Source organism: Helianthus annuus, chromosome 4 (genome assembly GCF_002127325.2).
Source record: "Helianthus annuus cultivar XRQ/B chromosome 4, HanXRQr2.0-SUNRISE, whole genome shotgun sequence".
Taxonomy (NCBI): domain Eukaryota; kingdom Viridiplantae; phylum Streptophyta; class Magnoliopsida; order Asterales; family Asteraceae; genus Helianthus; species Helianthus annuus.
Window position 1 is genome coordinate 141,076,181 of NC_035436.2, and position 20,955 is coordinate 141,097,135.

The 20,955-nt window shown below is 38.3% G+C and overlaps 2 protein-coding genes across 2 annotated transcripts; both read left to right on the forward strand.

Moving 5' to 3' along the window:
• Nucleotides 1-3,897: 3,897 nt before the first annotated feature.
• Nucleotides 3,898-4,458, forward strand: LOC110933610. The gene has a single exon (XM_022176824.1). It carries the CDS (start codon nt 3,898-3,900, stop codon nt 4,456-4,458), a length of 561 nt encoding a protein of 186 aa, XP_022032516.1.
• A 4,729-nt stretch (nt 4,459-9,187) lies between these two features.
• LOC110933609 lies at nt 9,188-10,615 on the forward strand. Its single transcript, XM_022176823.1, has one exon. It carries the CDS (start codon nt 9,188-9,190, stop codon nt 10,613-10,615), a length of 1,428 nt encoding a protein of 475 aa, XP_022032515.1.
• The last annotated feature ends 10,340 nt before the right edge of the window (nt 10,616-20,955 follow it).

Below are 20,955 nucleotides of genomic sequence, written 5' to 3' on the forward strand. Positions count from 1 at the left end.
CGTAAAGATTTTCACTTCGAAGTAGGTGAAAAAGTATTACTTAAAGTATCACCCTGGAAGGGGGTGATGCGTTTCGGTAAGAAAGGCAAACTAAGCCCGAGATACATAGGACCTTTCGAGGTTATCGAACGTGTCGGGTCAGTTGCCTATAAGTCAAACTTACCGGAGGAGCTCAATGGAATTCACAATGTGTTCCACATCTGCAATCTGAAAAAGTGCTTCGCTGACGAATCACTGGTAATACCCCATACAGATGTGCATATAGATGAGAGCTTGAAATTTGTGGAGAAACCTTTGTCGATTGAAGATCGACAGGTAAAGAAGCTTCGAAGGAAGCATGTACCTATAGTAAAGGTCAAGTGGGATGCCCGTAGAGGTCCCGAATTCACGTGGGAAGTTGAATCCATGATGAAAGAGAAATACCCTTATTTATTTCAGTAAATCTCGGGTCGATATTTATTTTAAGGGGGTGAGGATGTAACACCTCGAAATTTTGTGTCCAATAGTGTGTTGACACGTGTCATGAGTTTACACGTGGCATTAACTATTAAATAAAGGACTAAAGTTGACAAACCTTGAAAGTATGTAAATTCGAGGGTTACAAATGTCAACGAAGGGTGAATATACTGTATAGTAACCCTAAATAATGCTCGTACCTTCAAACGAATAAATCATGGATCGTACGGAGCGAAACGCGGGAGAAAGTGAGAGATTACAAGCTACAGGGGTTAACTGTGTCAACATGTTTAATTTATACCTCTGAGTGACCATTTGATGAACCCGAGGCTTTGTAACAGTAAAATACGCTCACTAGAATATACGATATAAATTTCGCGAAGTTCCGTTTTAAAACGAGAAAGTTATGATCAAATTCGTATGAGAGGGGTTAAAAGCGTCAACAATAAAAGTTAAGGTTTTTCGGATAGTAATTAAACTAACCGGGGACTTAACAATGCGGGTAAAAGGCACGAGGCCCTTAGTGGTAAATAATTGAGGGCTAAATCGCAAAGTTACCCCTTCGAAACCGAAAGGTCAGGTTAATCATTACAAAAGATTAGAAAATCTTGGAAATCAGGTCTAATGCGGGCCGCGTTAAGGTTATGGGTAATTTAATGCGGGCCGCGAGCCAGCTGCTGATTCGTTTTCTGACATTAGGATTCATGCGGCCCGCATCCGAGTTGCTGAATCCTAATGCGGGCCGCTACAAGTCCCAGATGCAGAAACTTTGGACAGATTCAATGTTTAAGCTTGTAAACGATCATTGAAGCATTTATTGAAGCATGGGCGCCCTGTACATGTCCCCTAGCACCTTAGGACACCTGCTGATCATCCATGAGCAATCCTAGAGTGAGTTGTAATGATCTTGAGCCAAGTTTTTCACTATAAAAGGCATGGTAGTGTTCCATTGTGAAACACACCTCAAACCTGCCTTCTGATCAATTCTGGAGCTCTCAAGCATTCTCCTAACATCCATAGTCGTGCACCAAGCTTCTGTAAGTGTGCCTAACCTTTTGTGGCTTAGTTTATGCATAGTTTAGCTTAAAAGTCAATCCGTCGTAATTAACGATTGACTTTGCGATAAATCACAAATGGTCCAGTGGTTTGTCGAATCAAATATAGTTATATGTTGGTAATCATGTGGGCTTTAAACCCCTAAAAGGGCACCCTCTGATTCCCACTCTAACTAGTCCAAATGTCGAGTCAAACGTGATTAGAAAAAGTCAACAGAAATGCTATTTTGCGATTTCTTGCATAATCGGTAATGTAGATGATATGTAACGTGTTTAAACACTCATAAAACATGATAATAAGTATATTAACTACTCTAAGCTTGTTTGATCCGACCATTTAATGTTTTGACCCGGTTCGGAGCCGAAAGTCGCAAAAGCTTTGATTTTTGCTTTGACTTCAGTTCTGACCCGTTAAAGTTTGATTTAGATATGCCTTAGGACAATCTTAGGACCAGGTTACATGATGGTATAACCCTCTGTGACCGGTTCGTTGTTTGTCCGAGTCTTTTACACATTTCCATTAAATGCTTGAAAGTTGACCGTAACGCCCTTTTTAATTTAAAACGAGAATTTCGGACATGTGAAAGAACCATAACCTTAGTTACTGATTTCTAAGCATGTCCCTAAAATTTCACGTCAATCCGAGGTCCAGAATAGGAGTTATGCTAAATAGCGCAAATTATGGAAACTTTAGTAATTTAATAGCGCAATTAGCATAACGCATATCTAAACCCAGATTTCGACACCAAACCTTTTACACACTGATATAAGACAATATTTTGGGATTTTTAAGGATTTTTAATTATTTTTAACCTGCTCATAACCTGCGGTTATGGCAACGGTTCGGTAAATACCGAATATACCCTTTTCGGCCATAACTTGAGTTCTACAAGGTCTTTTGACCCGATTCCAGTTGCTACTGATTTTATATAATAAATAAAGTATTTTAGACTTTATAAACTGTTCGGGAAACTCAGATTTCCTGTAGAACTCAGAAACCTCTTTTATAATCTTTAAAAAGACCGAAATACCCCTACGGGGCATAATATGAACTTAAACTCGTTTCGGGCATTATGGAAGGTATCCTACTGATACCACAACCTCTTTAAAGCATATTGACTTAGGAAACCAGTGTAGCACTCTTACGGTTACCTGTTACGCCTTTTGCGCGCACGGTTCGACTTATGTAACTAGTTTACATAAACTAGCCGAAACGGGTCAAACCATATTGTTTTGACCCCAAAATCCAGAGTGTGATTATTATACCCATATAAAACAAGTCTTCAAACTTGTTGGGTCAAAATCACATTCCATTCCCGGTTTTCGCCTTTCACGCGATTAAACCGTAACTATCCGTTGAAACTGACCGGTCTAAGCTACGGCTAAATTAAAGACCTGTTAGGATTCTAATAGGTTAATTTAAACCTTCGTTCTAGATTAGGAGACCAGTAAAAGCTATCTGCAATTTATTTCGATTAAGGATTTATACTTGCAAAGGTAAATACTTTTAACTTATTTTCCGTTATACGGGCTTGGGTTACGGTACATAGTATACCGCTTGATCGGGCATCAAATTCTCCACCGATTGAGTGGGTAATTGAATAAATTTGATCGGCTCGTTTAAACAGTCTTGTTACTTAAAAGCCTTTGGGGGGTTAATGACCATGTCCCGGATATCCCTGACATCATTTTACGAAACGGCCACGACCTAAGCGTGGAGTGTAGGCGTACACTCGTCAGTGCATAAATAGTCGCTGTGGTGTGTCTATTGATCTTTAACCCGGACTTGATCCGGGCTACTGAACGCATAAGGAACATGTAATTCGTTCACAAGATTATAAATTTAAATAATTCTCCCAAGTTATAAAAGAGTTTGTGCCTTGTGCATTCAAATCAATTTTTAATAAACATTTTTCAAAAGTGTCGGTTGAATGTATTTACCAGTGTAAACTGACGTATTTTCCCAAAAAGACTAAATGCAGATACTATGCGTAATTGGCTGGATATTCTCCTTAGCATCATAAAGAGTCTCGCGAGCTTAAGATGCCTTCGTCTGTTGAACAAAACTTATATTTTTATTTGATCCCCTGTGGATACATTTTCGACTATTCGTAATACATTTGATATTACAAACAATGGTTGAAATATAATTATCTTTATGCTTCCGCTGTGCATTCATTTATATTGTGTGGTTTGACTATATTGTTGCCAACTACGTCACGGTAATCCCCTACCGGGCCCACCGGGCCCACCGGTGAGACACGTGGAAATCGGGGTCTGACATTTTGTATTCATTTATTTGTTTATAGCTGTACCTATGTATGTTATCTCATTTTTAATGATTATTTATATTTTAATATTTATCTTATTTATGTTTAGCAACAAAATGGCAAACATCGCAAAAATTGAATTCCCAGCTCTTAATATCACCAGAGAAAATTATATGCCGTGGACAACACATGTTAAGCGACATCTCAAATCAGTGGATGTTTTGGAAACGATAACGGAGGGGAATAAATGTAGCGATCAAGACAAGGCAAAAGCCGATGTCTTCCTCCACAAACACATTGATGAGATGTTGCAATTTGAATATTCAAATTGTGAGGATCCACACGTTTTGTGGGAAGATTTAAAAAGCAGATTTGATCATCAGAGGGAAGTTTTACTTCCCACTGCTAGAGATGAATGGAACAATCTCAGGTTCCAAGATTTTAAAAAGGTTAATGAATACACCTCTGTTTTGTTCAGAATATGCTCAACACTCCGATTCTGTGGGCAAACTGTTACGGAGGAAGATATGTTTGAGAAAACTTTCTCCACATTTCATGCATCAAATATAAACTTGCAACAACAATATCAGTTGCAAAGGTTTCAAAGATATTCTGATCTAAATTCATTTCTACTCGTAGCAGAGAAAAACAATGAGCTACTAATGAAAAATCATTAAGCTCGTCCCACTGGATCATTAGCCATTCCAGAAGCAAATGCTGTTATTAATGATGATACTAAAGACTCTGGAAGAAAATGGGGACGAGGCCGTGCTCGTGGCCATTTTGGTAAAGGTAATGGTCGTAACCATTCCTTCAAAGGAAATAATAATTTCCGAGGTAATTCCCATGGTCGTGGACGTGGTCGTGGTCGTGGTCGAAATCAAAGAACCCCCAATTACCACACTCCACCAAATACCAATTCCAACCAGTATAACAAAAGGAATGAAGCTGGTAGGTCCGAAAACAATGGCACTTCTTGTTTCAGATGTGGAAGTACAAACCATTGGTCAAAGGCTTGTCGTACACCTTCACATTTATGTGAACTTTACCAAGCCTCTCTCAAAAGAATAGAAAAGGAGGTGAACCATGTGGATAATTTTAATGATATCAACGTCGAACTGAATGTCGTCGACTACACCAATGACATGAAACTCTGAAACAAATGTTGCTAAACCATAATAATTATATGCAACAATTATGTAATTTCCTTTATTATAACTATCTTTATTATGTTTCATTAGTCTTTCTTTTCATGTAACGTTTTCAACTAATAAATAAACTTCTTATTAAATAATTCATAATGCCTTCGTTATACACTTATTATTATTTCTCTTTATATTTTCAAGATTAAAATGAATACCACTGGAGCACAAGAGCAAACAAATGATGCAGATATATGTATAGCGGATAGTGGAGCCACACACACTATACTTAAATCTAAGAAATATTTTTATGAGTTGAAACCAACAAAAGGAACCATTGATATAATACCAGGTCCTACAAACTTGATAGAAGGAGTGGGAAAAGCTAATTTAATATTACCAAATGGTACAAAGCTCTTAATAGAGAATGCTTTATTTTCCCCAAATTCAACGAGAAACTTGTTGAGTTTCAAAAACATATATCATAACGGATATGATACTCAGTCAAGGACTGTTGATAATAAGAAATATTTACACATCATGAGCAAAGATCATATATTGGAAAAACTGCCAATGCTCCACTCTGGTTTGCATTATACACACATTAATATGCCTCAAGCACATATGGTAGTAAAAGAATGTTTTTGTGATCCTAAGACATTTAACTTATGGCATGACAGACTAGGCCATCCAGGATCTACAATGATGAAAAGAATTATTGAAAACACACATGGACATCCATTAAAATATCAAAAGATCCCCCAATCAGATAAAATGCCTCTATGTACCTCTTATTCACTTGGAAAACTAATTACAAGGCCTTCGTCCTTAAAAGTTGACAAGGAATCACCAATGTTTCTTGAAAGAATTCAAGGTGATATATGTGGACCAATTCATCCACCATGTGGACCATTTAGATATTTCATGGTCTTGATAGACGCATCCAGCAGATGGTCTCATGTCTCTTTATTATCAACTTGTAATATTGCCTTTGCAAAATTTCTTGCTCAAATTATCAAACTACGAGCACATTTCCCTGATTACACTGTTAAAAGGGTGAGACATGATAATGCTGGTGAATTTACATCACATGCTTTTAATGATTATTGCATGTCTGTGGGAATTGTTGTCGAACACCCTATTGCTCATGTACACACATAAAATGGCTTAGCTGAATCATTAATCAAACGTTTACAACTAATCCTAGACCATTAATAATGAGAACAAAACTTCCTGTGTCGGTTTGGGGTCATGCAATTTTACATGTTGGATCACTGATTCGTGTGAGACCAAGTGCAAATCATAAGTACTCCCCATTACAACTTGTTTCTGGCCATGAGCCAGACATTTCCCACCTTAAAATTTTTAGGTGTGCAGTGTATGTTCCTATTGCACCACTACAACGCACAAAAATGGGACCTCAAGGAAGGTTGGGAATATATGTTGGATATGAAACAACCTCCATCATACGATATCTTGAACCTTTAACAGGTGACGTATTTAAAGCACGTTTTGATGACTGTCGTTTTAACGAGGCAATGTTCTCAGCATGTAACACCCCAAAGAATTTAATAAGTAGTTTATGTACTTGTATGATTATGGTTATGTTAAGACATTAAAGTATGCAAATAGATACTTAACCATATATATTTAAAACTTAATACTTGAGGGACCAAATGTGCATAAGTTGAAAGTGGAATAATGAAAATTAAAATCTCTAAACACAACACATACATCAGACGTATGTGTGTGTTCGACATTAGGTGAAGCAAGAAGAACAAAACCCTAAATACTACTAATCCATCAAATTAGAAGAGAAATCGAAGTGTAAATTGATGCATGTATCCAGATTTATGATCCTCTAAGTGTGCTCAACATCAAGTAAGTTGAATTTTATGCTTTAGTGATGTTTAATGATATGGGTTATGTGTAATCCATGGATGTTTTGCGAAATTGAGCATGAATGTTAGTTAATTTCAACATATGGAAGTTGTAATGTGCTTGATTTTTTTTTTTACTATATTGATGGTTTGATAAGAAACCCATTTGAATTTGTGATGATATGATTAGTGATGATGATGTATGTGTTAATTCTTGATATAGTTTGATGAGTAAGGTTAATATATGCATAATGATGTTATAATAATCTAAATATTTGAAGAATTCATGTGTTTGTGATGTTTTGCCATGATTTTAGAAAAAAACATTTCGCTAGATAAGTAGTATGCACATATGGTGTTCGATGAAATGCTTGAGCTGAATTGATTATGTATGAGTATGAAGAATTTTAGATTTAAAAAGATCTAATGATGGCGTGGAATATGAATATGAGTAATGAACGTTAGAGTGAATGATGTAAATGCGTGTAAATGATGTATAATGCGAAAACTAAACGCAATTGTGATACATCCTTTAGGGTCGAAGAAAGGAGGAGAATCAAGTCAAGCGAAAGCATTAGGAGCGCACGACTCCGGTAAGTTCATATGAACTTAATTCTTCTATTATGTAGTCTACGGATGTTATATTAGCTACTTAAACCTTAGTGTTAAGGTGTATGTTTGTATGTTTGCTTATAGAAGAGGTTGTGGTATGTTTTATATTGGAAAAATGGATAAGTAATCAAAGAACATGGGGTGTTTAATGACTACCCAAATGGGTCGTAAATTGTTGGGAAGGTGGAACGGAAAACACTAGAAAATGACTTGTGGATAATGGGTCAAAATGGCGAAAGCATGTTTAATGAAAGGAATGTATTAAACCATTGCGGATGTTGAAGAGCATAAAGAAATTTATGCTAGAAGGATAAGAGAATGAAATGTAGTATGGTCGTTGACAAGAAGTAATGAATTTATTAATGGGTCAGATAATGGTAGTTGGGTAAAGGATTTGTTATTACATATACATGTAGAACTAATAAATGTCTTGATGTTATGAATGATAGGTAAATCCTAGGCTTGATAGTGGCGCTTTCGGACCGAACACACCATGTCGACCTTTTTGCACGCTTCCGGTTCAAGTTGTCAATTATGAATGGGTCAAAGTTTTCATTTTGTAATATGATGTCAAACTTGGGTTTAGTATGTTAGTAAGTAGTTTGGATTTCTAAACCTTTTGTTGTAGTATGTACAAAATAGTTATGGTGTACCTTTTTTATGGTCACGACTTTGTTATTTTGAAAGTGTCGTAGTACTTAATTAAAATGATGTTGTTAAAACAGGGGGAAAGGTCCTTAATACAAACAGGTCATGTCAAAATTTTTGTAAAATTTCATAAACTTCTATGTTAATAGTCGAATGAGAAAAGTTGGGCGTTTCAAGTTGGTATCGGAGCCTAGGTTTGAGGGATTTAAGCATCAAGTGCTTGAACTCAAACTGAAAGCTCGTGAGAAGCGTGTGTTCGATCCGCGGTGCAAAGCAAGTAAGTATTTTAAAAGTTGAAATTTTTGCATTACGAATAATTTAGTTACGTAATGATATGGAATGGTTACAGGATGTTGTGGAAAGATGTGGGTTGAATCGGATCAGTTTGGGGGTTAGAACGGGTCAAATGAAATGGGAGCTAAACATTAGGTTATATCAGATCTGGCGCCGCACACAGTTGTGTCGTTAAGTGACACAGCTGCATGGATCGTTGATGCTTGTTGCTGAGATCAGGGTGTGTGGCAAGGCTGACACAGCTGTGTGACTTTGTACTCAGATAATCAACACAGCTGTGTCTGGGCAAAATTTCCACAAACTTCATATTTTCTTGAGTTTTCCGCAATGAATCACCAACAAGCTTTCCAGAACTACAATATTCAAATAAAACACAATTAAATGTCGATTCAATCGAATTTGTAACCAGAAATATATAAAATGGGGGATAAAAAGAATAAAAAAGGTGATACCAAGGTATATGGGATGAAGAATACTATGAAGTTGGTTGTCAGAAACGTTGAGTTTCCAAAGAAAGTTTAAGTATGATTTAGTCGCGAGTAATTTCTTTTACGTATTAGAAAGAATGAGAGCTACGTATCACTAGTACGGTTATATGATAGAAAGGATGAATGAATGTTTAAAATAAAGAATGATACGATACGATCGTCAATGACGATAAGGCATGAAGTATGAATGATGAATGGAACGTGTCATGATAAAATGATGTTAAAACATGATGGTGGGAAGTATGAAATGAAATCTAATGAGGTAATAAATGTTTTATGTAGATGGCTGATGTGGTAAATGTAAATGATGACGATGAAGCACGCTGAAATGAAATGAGAACAATGATTGTGGAAGAAGTAGAGAAAGCGATTGAAGCTGGTATTCCTCGACTAGCTCAAGAGGTGGAAGGTCAAGTATTGGGGGTAATCGATACTCTAGTAACGTCCAAGGTGGAAGAACTAAAAGAGATGATTAATGAACTACAAACAAAGAAAAGTACACGAAGGTGCACGTACAAGGAATTCATGGCATGTAACCCCTTGCCGTACAAAGGGGAAATTGACCCGATAGCTTGTCAAAGATGGATTTCAAGCACTGAGGCAGTGTTTGTAAGAAGTAGATGTGAAGTGGAGGATCAAGTGATGTTTGCTACAGGCCTCCTACAACTCCAAGCAAAGGATTGGTGGGACGCACATTCGAAGGAATTGGGGGATGACAAAGTACAAACGTTAACATGGCAAGAGTTCAAGGAACCATTTCTGAAATATCATAGCCCACAATCTGCACTTGATAAGATTCAAGAAGACTTCTTAAGTCTTCGACAAAAGGATGAAACGATTGATGAAATAACGAATAAGTTCCTCGAGAAGGTGAAATTCTGTGGGGAGATAGCGGGGACTGAAAGGTTGAAAATCATACGTTATCATGCTATGTTAAAGGCTGAATATCGGGAGTTTGTAAATCCCTCCAAGTGTGCAACGTTGAATGAATTAATTGACTGGGCAAGAGATAGGGAGATCGAGTTAAGAAGGCAAGTTGAACGGGGAGAGAAAAGGGTGGCGGAGAAGCCCACCAACACAAACCCATCGAAAAAGGCAAAATATCAAGATCAAAACAGGAAAGGGAAGACAAGTAGTGGGATTCCGACTTGCAAGACATGTGGGAAGCATCATTCAGGTGAATGTTTGTTGGGAAAGAAAGGATGCTATAAATGTGGGCAAGAGGGACATCTGTATTATAGGTGCCCCGAAAACTCAAAAGCGTGTTACAATTGTAACCAAACGGGGCACATTAAAGCGGAATGTCCAAAACTCCAACAAGGGGCAAAGAAAGATGGAAAGAAGGATGAGTCTTCTAAGGCTCGTGGGAGGATGTTCCAGTTAACCTCGGATGAAGCTAAGACTAGCCCGGATGTGGTCTCAGGTATATTCTTGGTTAATTCTATGCCTATGAATGTATTATTTGATTCCGGGGCTAGTAGATCGTTTATTTCTAATGAATTGTTAGTTCATCCATCGTTTAAGCTTGAAAAGATGTTAGTAACCCTAGAAGTGGAAGTTGCTGATAGTAAAAGCTATTTGTTACATGATATTTGTAGAAACTGTAAGATCTTAATCGAAGATGAGGAATTTAATATAGATCTTGTCCCGATGTACATAGGGGAATTTAAAGTAGTTGTAGGAATGGATTGGCTGGCCCAAAACCATGCTGAAATTCAATGTGAAAAGAAAGTCATTCATGTAGTAACCTGGGGGGGGGGGAACGGGTAAATGTTCAAGGAGATAGGGTCATCAAGTCAAAATTGTGTTCCATAATCAAAGCTGTTAAACATGTGAAGAACGGAGGTAAGGTGTATCTATCTTACGTGATTGACACTAATCGAGGTATCCCAAAGCTTGAAGATGTGAAAGTAGTGAACGAATATCCGGATGTGTTTCCGGAAGATTTACCGGGGCTTCCGCCCGAACGGGAAGTAGAATTCAAAATAGAGCTTAACCCGGATGCAAAACCGGTAGCTAAAGCTTCTTATCGGCTGGCCCCGATTGAAATGAAAGAATTGATGATGCAACTTCAAGAGTTACTCGATAAGGGTTTCATTAAACCAAGTGTTTCACCATGGGGAGCGCCCGTATTATTCGTGAAGAAGAAAGATGGTTCGATGCGAATGTGCATCGACTATCGAGAGTTGAACAAGTTGACGGTGAAGAATCGTTACCCATTGCCCCAAATTGATGACCTATTCGACCAGTTACAAGGGGCAAATTGGTTTTCGAAAATCGATCTGCGGTCGGGTTATCACCAACTGCGTGTACGAGACGAAGATGTGCCGAAGACTGCGTTTTGAACGCGGTACGGGCATTACGAGTTTTTAGTAATGTCCTTTGGGCTAACGAACGCACCAACTGCGTTTATGGATCTAATGAATCGGGTGTGCCGACCTATGCTTGATAAATATGTAATCGTTTTTATTGACGATATACTAATATACTCCCGAAGTGAAGCAGAGCATGCTTCCCATTTACGTGATGTATTGGAAACGCTTCGCAAGGAAAAGTTGTATGCGAAGTTCTCAAAATGCGCCTTTTGGCTTAGAGAGGTACAATTTTTGGGTCATGTGATCGATGGGGATGGTGTCCATGTGGACCCGTCCAAAGTAGATGCGGTAATGAATTGGGTAACCCCGAAGAATCCAAGCGAAATAAAAAGTTTTCTGGGTTTGGCTGGATATTACAGAAGATTTATCCAGGATTTCTCCAAGATAGCCTCACCCATGACGAAATTAACAAAGAAGAGCGAAAAGTTTATATGGGGCGAAGAACAAGAGAAGGCGTTTCAGACCTTGAAAGAAAAGCTTACAAATTCTCTAGTGTTAACACTACCGGATGGAACAGATGATTTGGTAGTATATACAGACGCCTCCCACCAAGGTTTAGGTGGCGTGTTAATGCAAAGGGGTAAAGTCGTTGCTTATGCTTCAAGACAACTCAAGCAGCATGAAAACAATTACCCAACTCATGATCTAGAATTGGCGGCAGTCGTGTTTGCCTTGAAGAGATGGAGGCACTACCTGTATGGGGTGAAATGTACTATTTACTCAGATCATAAAAGCCTGAAATATTTCTTCGAGCAGAAAGATCTTAATATGAGGCAACGAAGATGGTTGGAACTCATTAAGGATTTTGATTATGACATTCATTACCATCCTGGGAAGGCTAATGTTGTGGCGGACGCTCTAAGTCGAAAGAAGTACCCGCCGCCGATTCGGGTAAAATCTATGAAGATGGTAGTCACACCTAAACTCCTATGTGAAATCCGAGAAGCTCAAACAAAATCTTTAAATGCTGGCGACCCAAAGAAAGAGAGGACGAAAGGATTTATTCATGAATTGGAAGAGAATGCAAATGGTATGAAAACGAGGTATGACCGAATTTGGATACCTCGGGAATGTGATGTGAAAGAATTACTATTGAATGAAGCTCAAAAGTCTCGGTACTCCGTTCATCCGGGAGCTACAAAGATGTATCGAGACTTGAGGATGAATTATTGGTGGCCGGGAATGAAAAGAGACATTGTCAAGTATGTTGCTAAGTGTTTGACATGTTCTCAAGTAAAAGCCGAGCACCAAAGGCCGTATGGAAAGTTGCAACCCTTGGAGATCCCTGTGTGGAAGTGGGAACATGTAACGATGGATTTGGTGACTAAGCTTCCCAAGACAAGAAAAGGGAACGATGCAATATGGGTGGTCGTTGATTGACTGACCAAAAGCGCACATTTCTTACCTATTCGGGAAGCTTATAATTCAGAAAAGATGGCGGAAGTTTATATGAACGAGATTATATCCCGACATGGGGTTCCGGTGTCTATAGTATCCGATCGGGACACCCGGTTCACATCTCGTTACTGGAGGAAGTTTCATGAAGAATTAGGGACCCAGTTACATATTAGTACCGCCTACCATCCTCAAACCGATGGTCAATCGGAACAAACTATACAAACATTAGTTGATATGTTAAGGGCGTGTGTCATGGATTTTGGGGGAAGCTGGGATGATCATCTACCCTTGGTAGAGTTTTCAATAATAATAGTTATCATAACAGCATAAAAATGGCCCCCTACGAGATGCTGTATGGAAGGAAATGTAGGACTCCGGTTTGTTGGGGGAAGTGGGTCAACGAGAACTCGCGTCAAAAGAAGTAGTAGCCAAGATGAATGAAAAGATTGATATGGTTAGATCAAGGATAAAAGCAGCGCAAGATAGACAAAAGTCTTATGCGGATCGGCGAAGGCGACCAATTGAGTTTCAAGTGGCAGATTACGTGTTGCTAAAAGTCTCTCCATGGAAAGGGATAATTCGTTTTCGTAGACGCGGGAAGTTAGGTCCTCGATACATTGGACCATTCAAAATACTTGCTCGGGTTGGGTCGGTAGCATACCAACTAGAATTACCACCAGCGTTCGATGGAATTCATAACACTTTTCATGTATCGCAACTGCGAAAGTGCCTTGCGGATGAGACGACATATGTGCCTTTGGATGATATTGAAGTGGATGAGAAGTTGAATTATGTTGAAAGGCCTGTGGCAATAAAAGATTTTAAGGTGAAGCAACTCCGCAACAAACCCATTCGACAAGTGTTGGTTCAATGGCAACATCGGAAGGGATCGGATCTCACATGGGAAGCAGAGGATGATATGCGAAAGCACTACCCGGAGTTATTCGGTATGTACTCTGGTTTCGGGGACGAAACCTTCTTTAAGGGGGGTGGACTTGTAACACCCCAAAGAATTTAATAAGTAGTTTATGTACTTGTATGATTATGGTTATGTTAAGACATTAAAGTATGCAAATAGATACTTAACCATATATATTTAAAACTTAATACTTGAGGGACCAAATGTGCATAAGTTGAAAGTGGAATAATGAAAGTTAAAATCTCTAAACACAACACATACATCAGACGTATGTGTGTGTTCGACATTAGGTGAAGCAAGAAGAACAAAACCCTAAATACTACTAATCCATCAAATTAGAAGAGAAATCGAAGTGTAAATTGATGCACGTATCCAGATTTATGATCCTCTAAGTGTGCTCAACATCAAGTAAGTTGAATTTTATGCTTTAGTGATGTTTAATGATATGGGTTATGTGTAATCCATGGATGTTTTGCGAAATTGAGCATGAATGTTAGTTAATTTCAACATATGGAAGTCGTAATGTGCTTGATTTTTTTATTATATTGATTGTTTGATAAGAAACCCATTTGAATTTGTGATGATATGATTAGTGATGATGATGTATGTGTTAATTCTTGAAATAGTTTGATGAGTAAGGTTAATATATGCATAATGATGTTATAATAATTTGAATATTTGAAGAATTCATGTGTTTGTGATGTTTTGCCATGATTTTAGAAAAAAACTTGGTAGAGATGTGCTTAATAGGCTTGTACATTTCGCTAGATAAGTAGTATGCACATAAGGTGTTCGATGAAATGCTTGAGCTGAAATGATTATGTATGAATATGAAGAATTTTAGATTTAAAAAGATCTAATGATGGCGTGGAATATGAATATGAGTAATGAACGTTAGAGTGAATGATGTAAATGTGTGTAAATGATGTATAATGCGAAAACTAAACGCAATTGTGATACACCCTTTAGGGTCGAAGAAAGGAGGAGAATCAAGTCAAGCGAAAGCATTAGGAGCGCACGACTCCGGTAAGTTCATATGAACTTAATCTTCTATTATGTAGTCTACGGATGTTATATTAGCTACTTAAACCTTAGTGTTAAGGTGTATGTTTGTATGTTTGCTTATAGAAGAGGTTGTGGTATGTTTTATATTGGAAAAATGGATAAGTAATCAAAGAACATGGGGTGTTTAATGACTACCCAAATGGGTCGTAAATTGTTGGGAAGGTGGAATGGAAAACACTAGAAAATGACTTGTGGATAATGGGTCAAAATGGCGAAAGCATGTTTAATGAAAGGAATGTATTAAACCATTGCGGATGGTTTGAGTAGAATATATGTTAAGTGTTTCTAAATGTAACACCTTGAAAATTTATGTCCAATAATGTATGAACACGTGTCATAAGCTCTGAACGCGTGAAAGAATACTTTAGAGGGACTAATGTTGACAAACAGGGAAACTATGCAAATATAAGGGTCTAAAGTGCCAACGATGGATAATTATATTTAAAAATAGCCCTACAAGATGTTTATACCTTCAAACAAATAAATCATGGATCATACGAAGCTAAATATGAAAGAAAGTGAGAAATTACAAACTGCAGGGGCTAAAAGTGTCAACATGTGCAAAGTATACCTCTGAGTGACCTTTTGGCAGACCCGAAGCTTTGTAACGGTAAAATATACTCACTAGAATCTGTGGTTAAAATTTCATAAAATACAAGAACTAAACTTGAAATAATAGTAAAAAAAAGACTTGTGTTGGGTTATCGTATGAGAAAGTTATGATCAAATTCGTGTACGAGGGGTTAAAAGCGTTAACGTTGAATTCTAAGGCCTTATGAGTGGTTACAAGGTTAGTCAAGGATTTAACCAAGTTAGTGAAAGTCCCAAGGCCCTTAAAAATCAAGTTAGAAGGCTGGAAATGCAATTTAAGGGCTTAAAACCACGTTACAAAGGACCAGGGACCAAAAGTGCAAATTGTAAAACTTGTTTGGTAGGTTCTGCAGGACCAGGCGACCCGCGTAAAGGTCCCCTATGACCTTACACGGCCCGCGTCAGGGTGCCAGCGACAGAAATAACCTGCAGCTGCCTGTTAAAGCTGTTAACCGACTTAAAACTCTTGTTTTCTTATACCAGAGGTCTCTCCAATGGTTTTTCATGCACTAGGGGCACTTGGACTGATCTTGTAACATGTATAGACTATGTTGGCACCATCTTATGCAATCAAAATGCATATATAAGGATTTGAAGTTGTAAACATTTCTTGCATTCATTTACAACTTTGCAAAAGATCATCTCTGGAGCTCTCTGGACATCAAGCTAATTTCCTAGTGGTCCCTAATCCTAATTAGGACTCTTGTAAGTGTACTTAACCCTTCTAAATTCATTTTTGCTTAGTTAATTAGCTAAAAGTCAAACCGTCTTAAGGTTTGACTTCGAGATTAGTCAATAATTACTCACTAATATCTCGAATGAAAAATACCTATAAGTAGGTAATTATGTGGGTAACAAACCCTTAAAAGGGTATTTCCAGAATCCCACTCTAACTATGTTAATTGTCGAGTCAAAGATGATTATAAAAAGTCAACAGAATGCTTATTTTCAAATTAATGCATAATTAGCAATGTAGGATACATGCAACCTATTGATCATTAGAATAACTTGGTAATTAATGTAAGAACATGTTTCAACATGTTCAACTCGACAATTTTCAGTTTAGGCTCGGTTTGGAATCGGAAGTCGCAAAGCTTGACTATTGCTTTGACTATCAGTTCTGACCCGTTTAAACAAAGTTTAGGATTGCCTTAGAGCTTCTTTTGGACCTATTTGCATGTTAGGTTAACTCTCTGAGATTATACAAATTGGTTCATTAGATATCCTATTCACATGCATGTTTCCGTTAATCGCTTATATGTTGACCATTATGCCCATTTGACCTTAAAATGTGATTTTTGAAAATGTAAAAGGGTAGACACCTTAGCTACTGATTTATAAACTTGCACCTAAAATTTGAGATCAGTTTGAGGTGTAGATTAAGAGTTATGCTCATTAGCGTAAACTAGAGCTTCTTTAGTAATTAAATGGCATAAATTGCATATAGCATATCTAAAACCAAATTTTTATACAAAACCGTATACCTACTGTAATAAAATAATATTTTGAGATTTTTGGAGATTTTTATTTTTTTTTTAGAGTGAGCATAACTTAGTATTCTAAGATTAATTCGGTTAATGCCGGTTTTACCCTTTTAAGCCATAAAATGAGTTTTACAAATCCTTTGGATCCCAAACCTTTTTCTACTGATTCAACATGTTAAATAAATTATTTTGAGCCTTCTGGAATATAAAAAATATGAGCTTTTTACAGAAAACCCGGAAATGGCTCCAAATCGCCTTTTTAAGCATTTTTAGCACATAAGTATGCACTAGAACCTTGCTAAGCACATGGGGTTAAAAACCTACTGATGTACTCAGTAAGATTTTTATATTTTAACAGTAGGCTAATGTTTTCAACTCAAAATATCAGTTTTGACCCTTTAAGCATATGTGAAATTACCAAAATGCCCCTACGGAGCATAGTATGGTTAAAAATTATAAATTTCACATATATCTAATACCCTACTGTTATAACTTGATAAAATGAGTATAATTACTGATTTATTCAGATCTGTAACTCAGAATATTTATTAAACTCTTTTACACCCTTTAAAATGACCAAAATGCCCTTATGAGGCATAGTTTGGGTTTAAAACCATTTGGGGCATAATGGAAGGTATCATTCTGATATCACAACATATTTTAGGCATATTAACTTCAGAAACTTGTATTTGACTCTTATGGTTACTCGTTAAGCACTTTACGCGTTCGGATCGGCTTATGTAACTAGTTTACCCATTTTAGCCGAAACGAGTCACACCATATCATTTTGGTCTCAAAATTCAGAATGTGATTATGTTACCCATATTAAACAAGCATGCAAGCTTGTTGGGTCAAAACCACATTCTAAAAACGATCTTCGCCTCGTTTAAAACCGTAATCTTTATATAAAACTAACCGGTCTAAGCTTAAGACCTGTTAGAATTCTAATAGGTTATTAAAACCTTAATTCCAGATATAGGAGTCCAGTAAAAGCTACGTGCACTCGCTGTATTTGATTTATACTTTGCTCAGGTAAATACATTTAACTTATTTTCCCTATACGGGCTTGGGGTACGGTATATAAAATACCGCTTGGTCGGGGAATTGACCTTAACCAGTCGGTGGCTAAGGGTTGTCAAATTAACCCGTTTAAAAATGCTGTTGTGTTTGTTTAACGCCTTTGGGGGTTTAATGACCATGTCCCGGATATCCTTGGCATCATTCAAAGAATGGCCACGACCTTAGCACACGGGTGTAAGCGTACACCCGTAGTGCATTTCAATAAAGTATAATCGTCGGTCGAGAGAAGTCTCGCGGCGGAATTATATTAAGTGGTGTGTCTATTAATCTTTAACCCGGCATGACCCGGGCAACTGAACGCATAACAGACATGTAATTTTTTTACAAGATTATTAAGCAAATAATTATCCCAAGTTATAAAAAGTTTTGTGCCACGGGCATTTAAATCAATTTTAAACATTTTCAAAATGAGTCAGTTAAATTGTATTTACTAGTGTAAACTGACGTATTTTTCAAAAAGGCTAAGTGCAGGTACTACGCGTAATAGGCTGGCCACTCCTTAGCATCCGTAGAAGTCTCGTAAGCTTAGGATGCATGAAGTCTGTTGAAATAAAGTTTCCTTTTTGTTTGGATCCGCCTGTGGATCTATTTCGACTATTTTGTGATACTTGGATATTACAATATTATTAAGTTGAAATAAATCTTTCTTTGCTTCCGCTGTGCATTTATATATTGTATGTTTGACTATGACGATATCAACTACGTCACAGAACCCCCACCGGGCCCACCGGTGACACGTGGAAAATAGGGGTGTGACAGGTTGGTATCAGAGCCAACGCTGAGTGAATTAAACACTAGCCTTCTGTGTTTAATCTCAGTTAAATAAATGCACACTCCTCGAGTTCCGAGTCTAGACAAAGAACACAGGACAAACTCTGTTTTGTTTTATTTTATTTTTATTTTATATATATGTTGTTGTATCATTTTGTTGACAGGTTTAATCATGCCACCACGAATGAGACGCGGACGGGGAAAGGCTCCATTCACGAGCCACGATCATGAAGCCGGGCCCTCATACCGGCGAACACCTTCCATCACGATGAGTACGAGCCCACAAGAGCCGTGGAGACTCTACGTTGAACCCGGGAGGCGGTCAGTCTCCCTCAGTTCCTCACCTTCATATCAGCATTCTTTTGGGCCCCAATCAGAGAATGAGCCCAACAACCAACCACCTTCTTTCATACCCTTACAGAGGTCTAACTCACACCATTCCTTTGACGACCCTACCCCTATCTTCCAAAGCCGGTTCAACCCTGCTAATTTCATTCAAGAACCCGTGGGTTTCAACCCACTAGGACCCGAGGATCACTTCTCGGGAGAAAATGACATGGACGAAGACACGGATCCCGTGGAACCTGCGACCGGGACTCCGAACCACCCCATCGAGATCTCAGATGGGTCTTCATTTCACGGATCGCCTTAACGCAGTCCGGACAGCTACGAGGAGAGGTTCTGGAATATTGACTGGTATTTTACCCCCTCTCACCACTCGTCTCCTTATCAGCAGCAGCAGCAACAACAACAGGATCCATCTCAGGATTCTCGTTTCGTGGCAGTCACTCCGCCACCACCACCACCAGTGGAGCAACAACCGCCTCCGGAGCCACCGAGGCGGAGAAGGTCAAACGCACGGATGTCCGTGCGAGGGGGAGTCCGCATCAGCACTCCCCAACCATCGAGTGGCAGTCATTATCCGCCACTCCAGGAAGAAGAAGAACCGCAAATGGGGGGTCCATCAAACCCCATTCCAGAGGTCAACTCAGTGCCTATGGCACCTCCGTTGGGTTTTGACAACCCAATACCTGCTTACGCCGGCTCAGCGGCGTATAACCCTTTTGAGCAGCCGGCTCATACCCAGTTCGACTATGCCAACGTAGACCCATATCAGGAAGCATGGGACTACAACGCACGTCACCCAGAGGGACCCTATGGTGGTCTTTGGACCACTGGTTACCCAACTTATGGGTACCAACGTCCACCACCCCCTCAACCTCTGTACCAGCCGCCGCAGCCGCAGCTAATCCCGCCGGAGCGCCAGCATGAGGTTCTTGATAGGTTAAACCAAGTCGAACAAGAAGTTCGAGAAGACCGCAGGGAACAGCAAGGCTTCTTCAAAGGTCTGTCAGACCTACTCAAGGGGAAGTCCAAGAGAAGGGGTCACTGAAGACCTTGTTGTTTATTTTATTTAGTTGTAATCAAGTCCCTGCGTGGACTTTTGTTTCTGTACTCAGCCCCTGCGTGGGCTTGTCTTTCAGTATTCTGCCCCTGCGTGGGCATGTCTTTTAGTTAACCCCTGCGTGGGTTTGTTGTTTGTTTTCGCCCCTGCGTGGACATGTTATTTTGTAGAAGTCCCGTTTAGGGCAAGTATTGTACTGTTTAATCTTTTGATGGAATGGTTGAATTTAAATTTTCATAATTGTTTATTATTTATAAGTATATGCATAAACTTAAAAATAAAAAGTAAAATGAAAATAACATTCCTAAATAAAGAAGATCTACCATCTCTATTAAAATGGCAAAATCTAAAAAAGGGACAAGACCTAGCCATGTGTCATTTTTAAGACAAGGCCAAGATGGTATCTCCATAATTAGATTCAGATCCATAATTAACGTCTCCACTTAGGATTGATCTGCGTTAAAATTAAGAGAATCTTAGGGGTAAAACCTAGCCACGTGTCATTATAGACATGGCCAAGATGGTAGAACCTGTCTAAAAGATTCCAAAATTTTGTTAACACCTGTAGGTATATTAGCATATTGGGCAAATTGTGATGCAGTATAAATCACATAGGCCATCTTTAACAATTGGGTTAATTTAAAATTCCCTAAAAATAAATAACCATCCCTTGGGGTTAAAGTGCCTATGGGTAATAAATTGATGTCCTCTGGGACTAAGACAGTAGAAGCCTGTAACTCACTGTCTAGGATAGGGTAATGAACTGTGGTTCAGACCCTAATACCTTGATTCTGTAAGAATCCGGGTTATAAATTAACACTGTCTTTATGACTAAGTTATACGTTAATTCTTAATTGTAATATAGGATTATAATAAAGGTCCTGAATAAATACTTGATTAATAAACTAACCAGCAATGGCTATTTAAAACCATGGTTAATAAAAATATAAAATGCTATATTAGCTTCTAAATAAAACCTTGCCTATTATCTCTTTATGTAGCAAGTGAAGCTACATGGCTAG

Coding starts and splice junctions, on each gene's coding strand:
- LOC110933610 (XM_022176824.1), top strand. CDS start 3,898: ATGGCAAACATCGCAAAAATTGAATTCCCAGCTCTTAATATCACCAGA.
- LOC110933609 (XM_022176823.1), top strand. CDS start 9,188: ATGATTGTGGAAGAAGTAGAGAAAGCGATTGAAGCTGGTATTCCTCGA.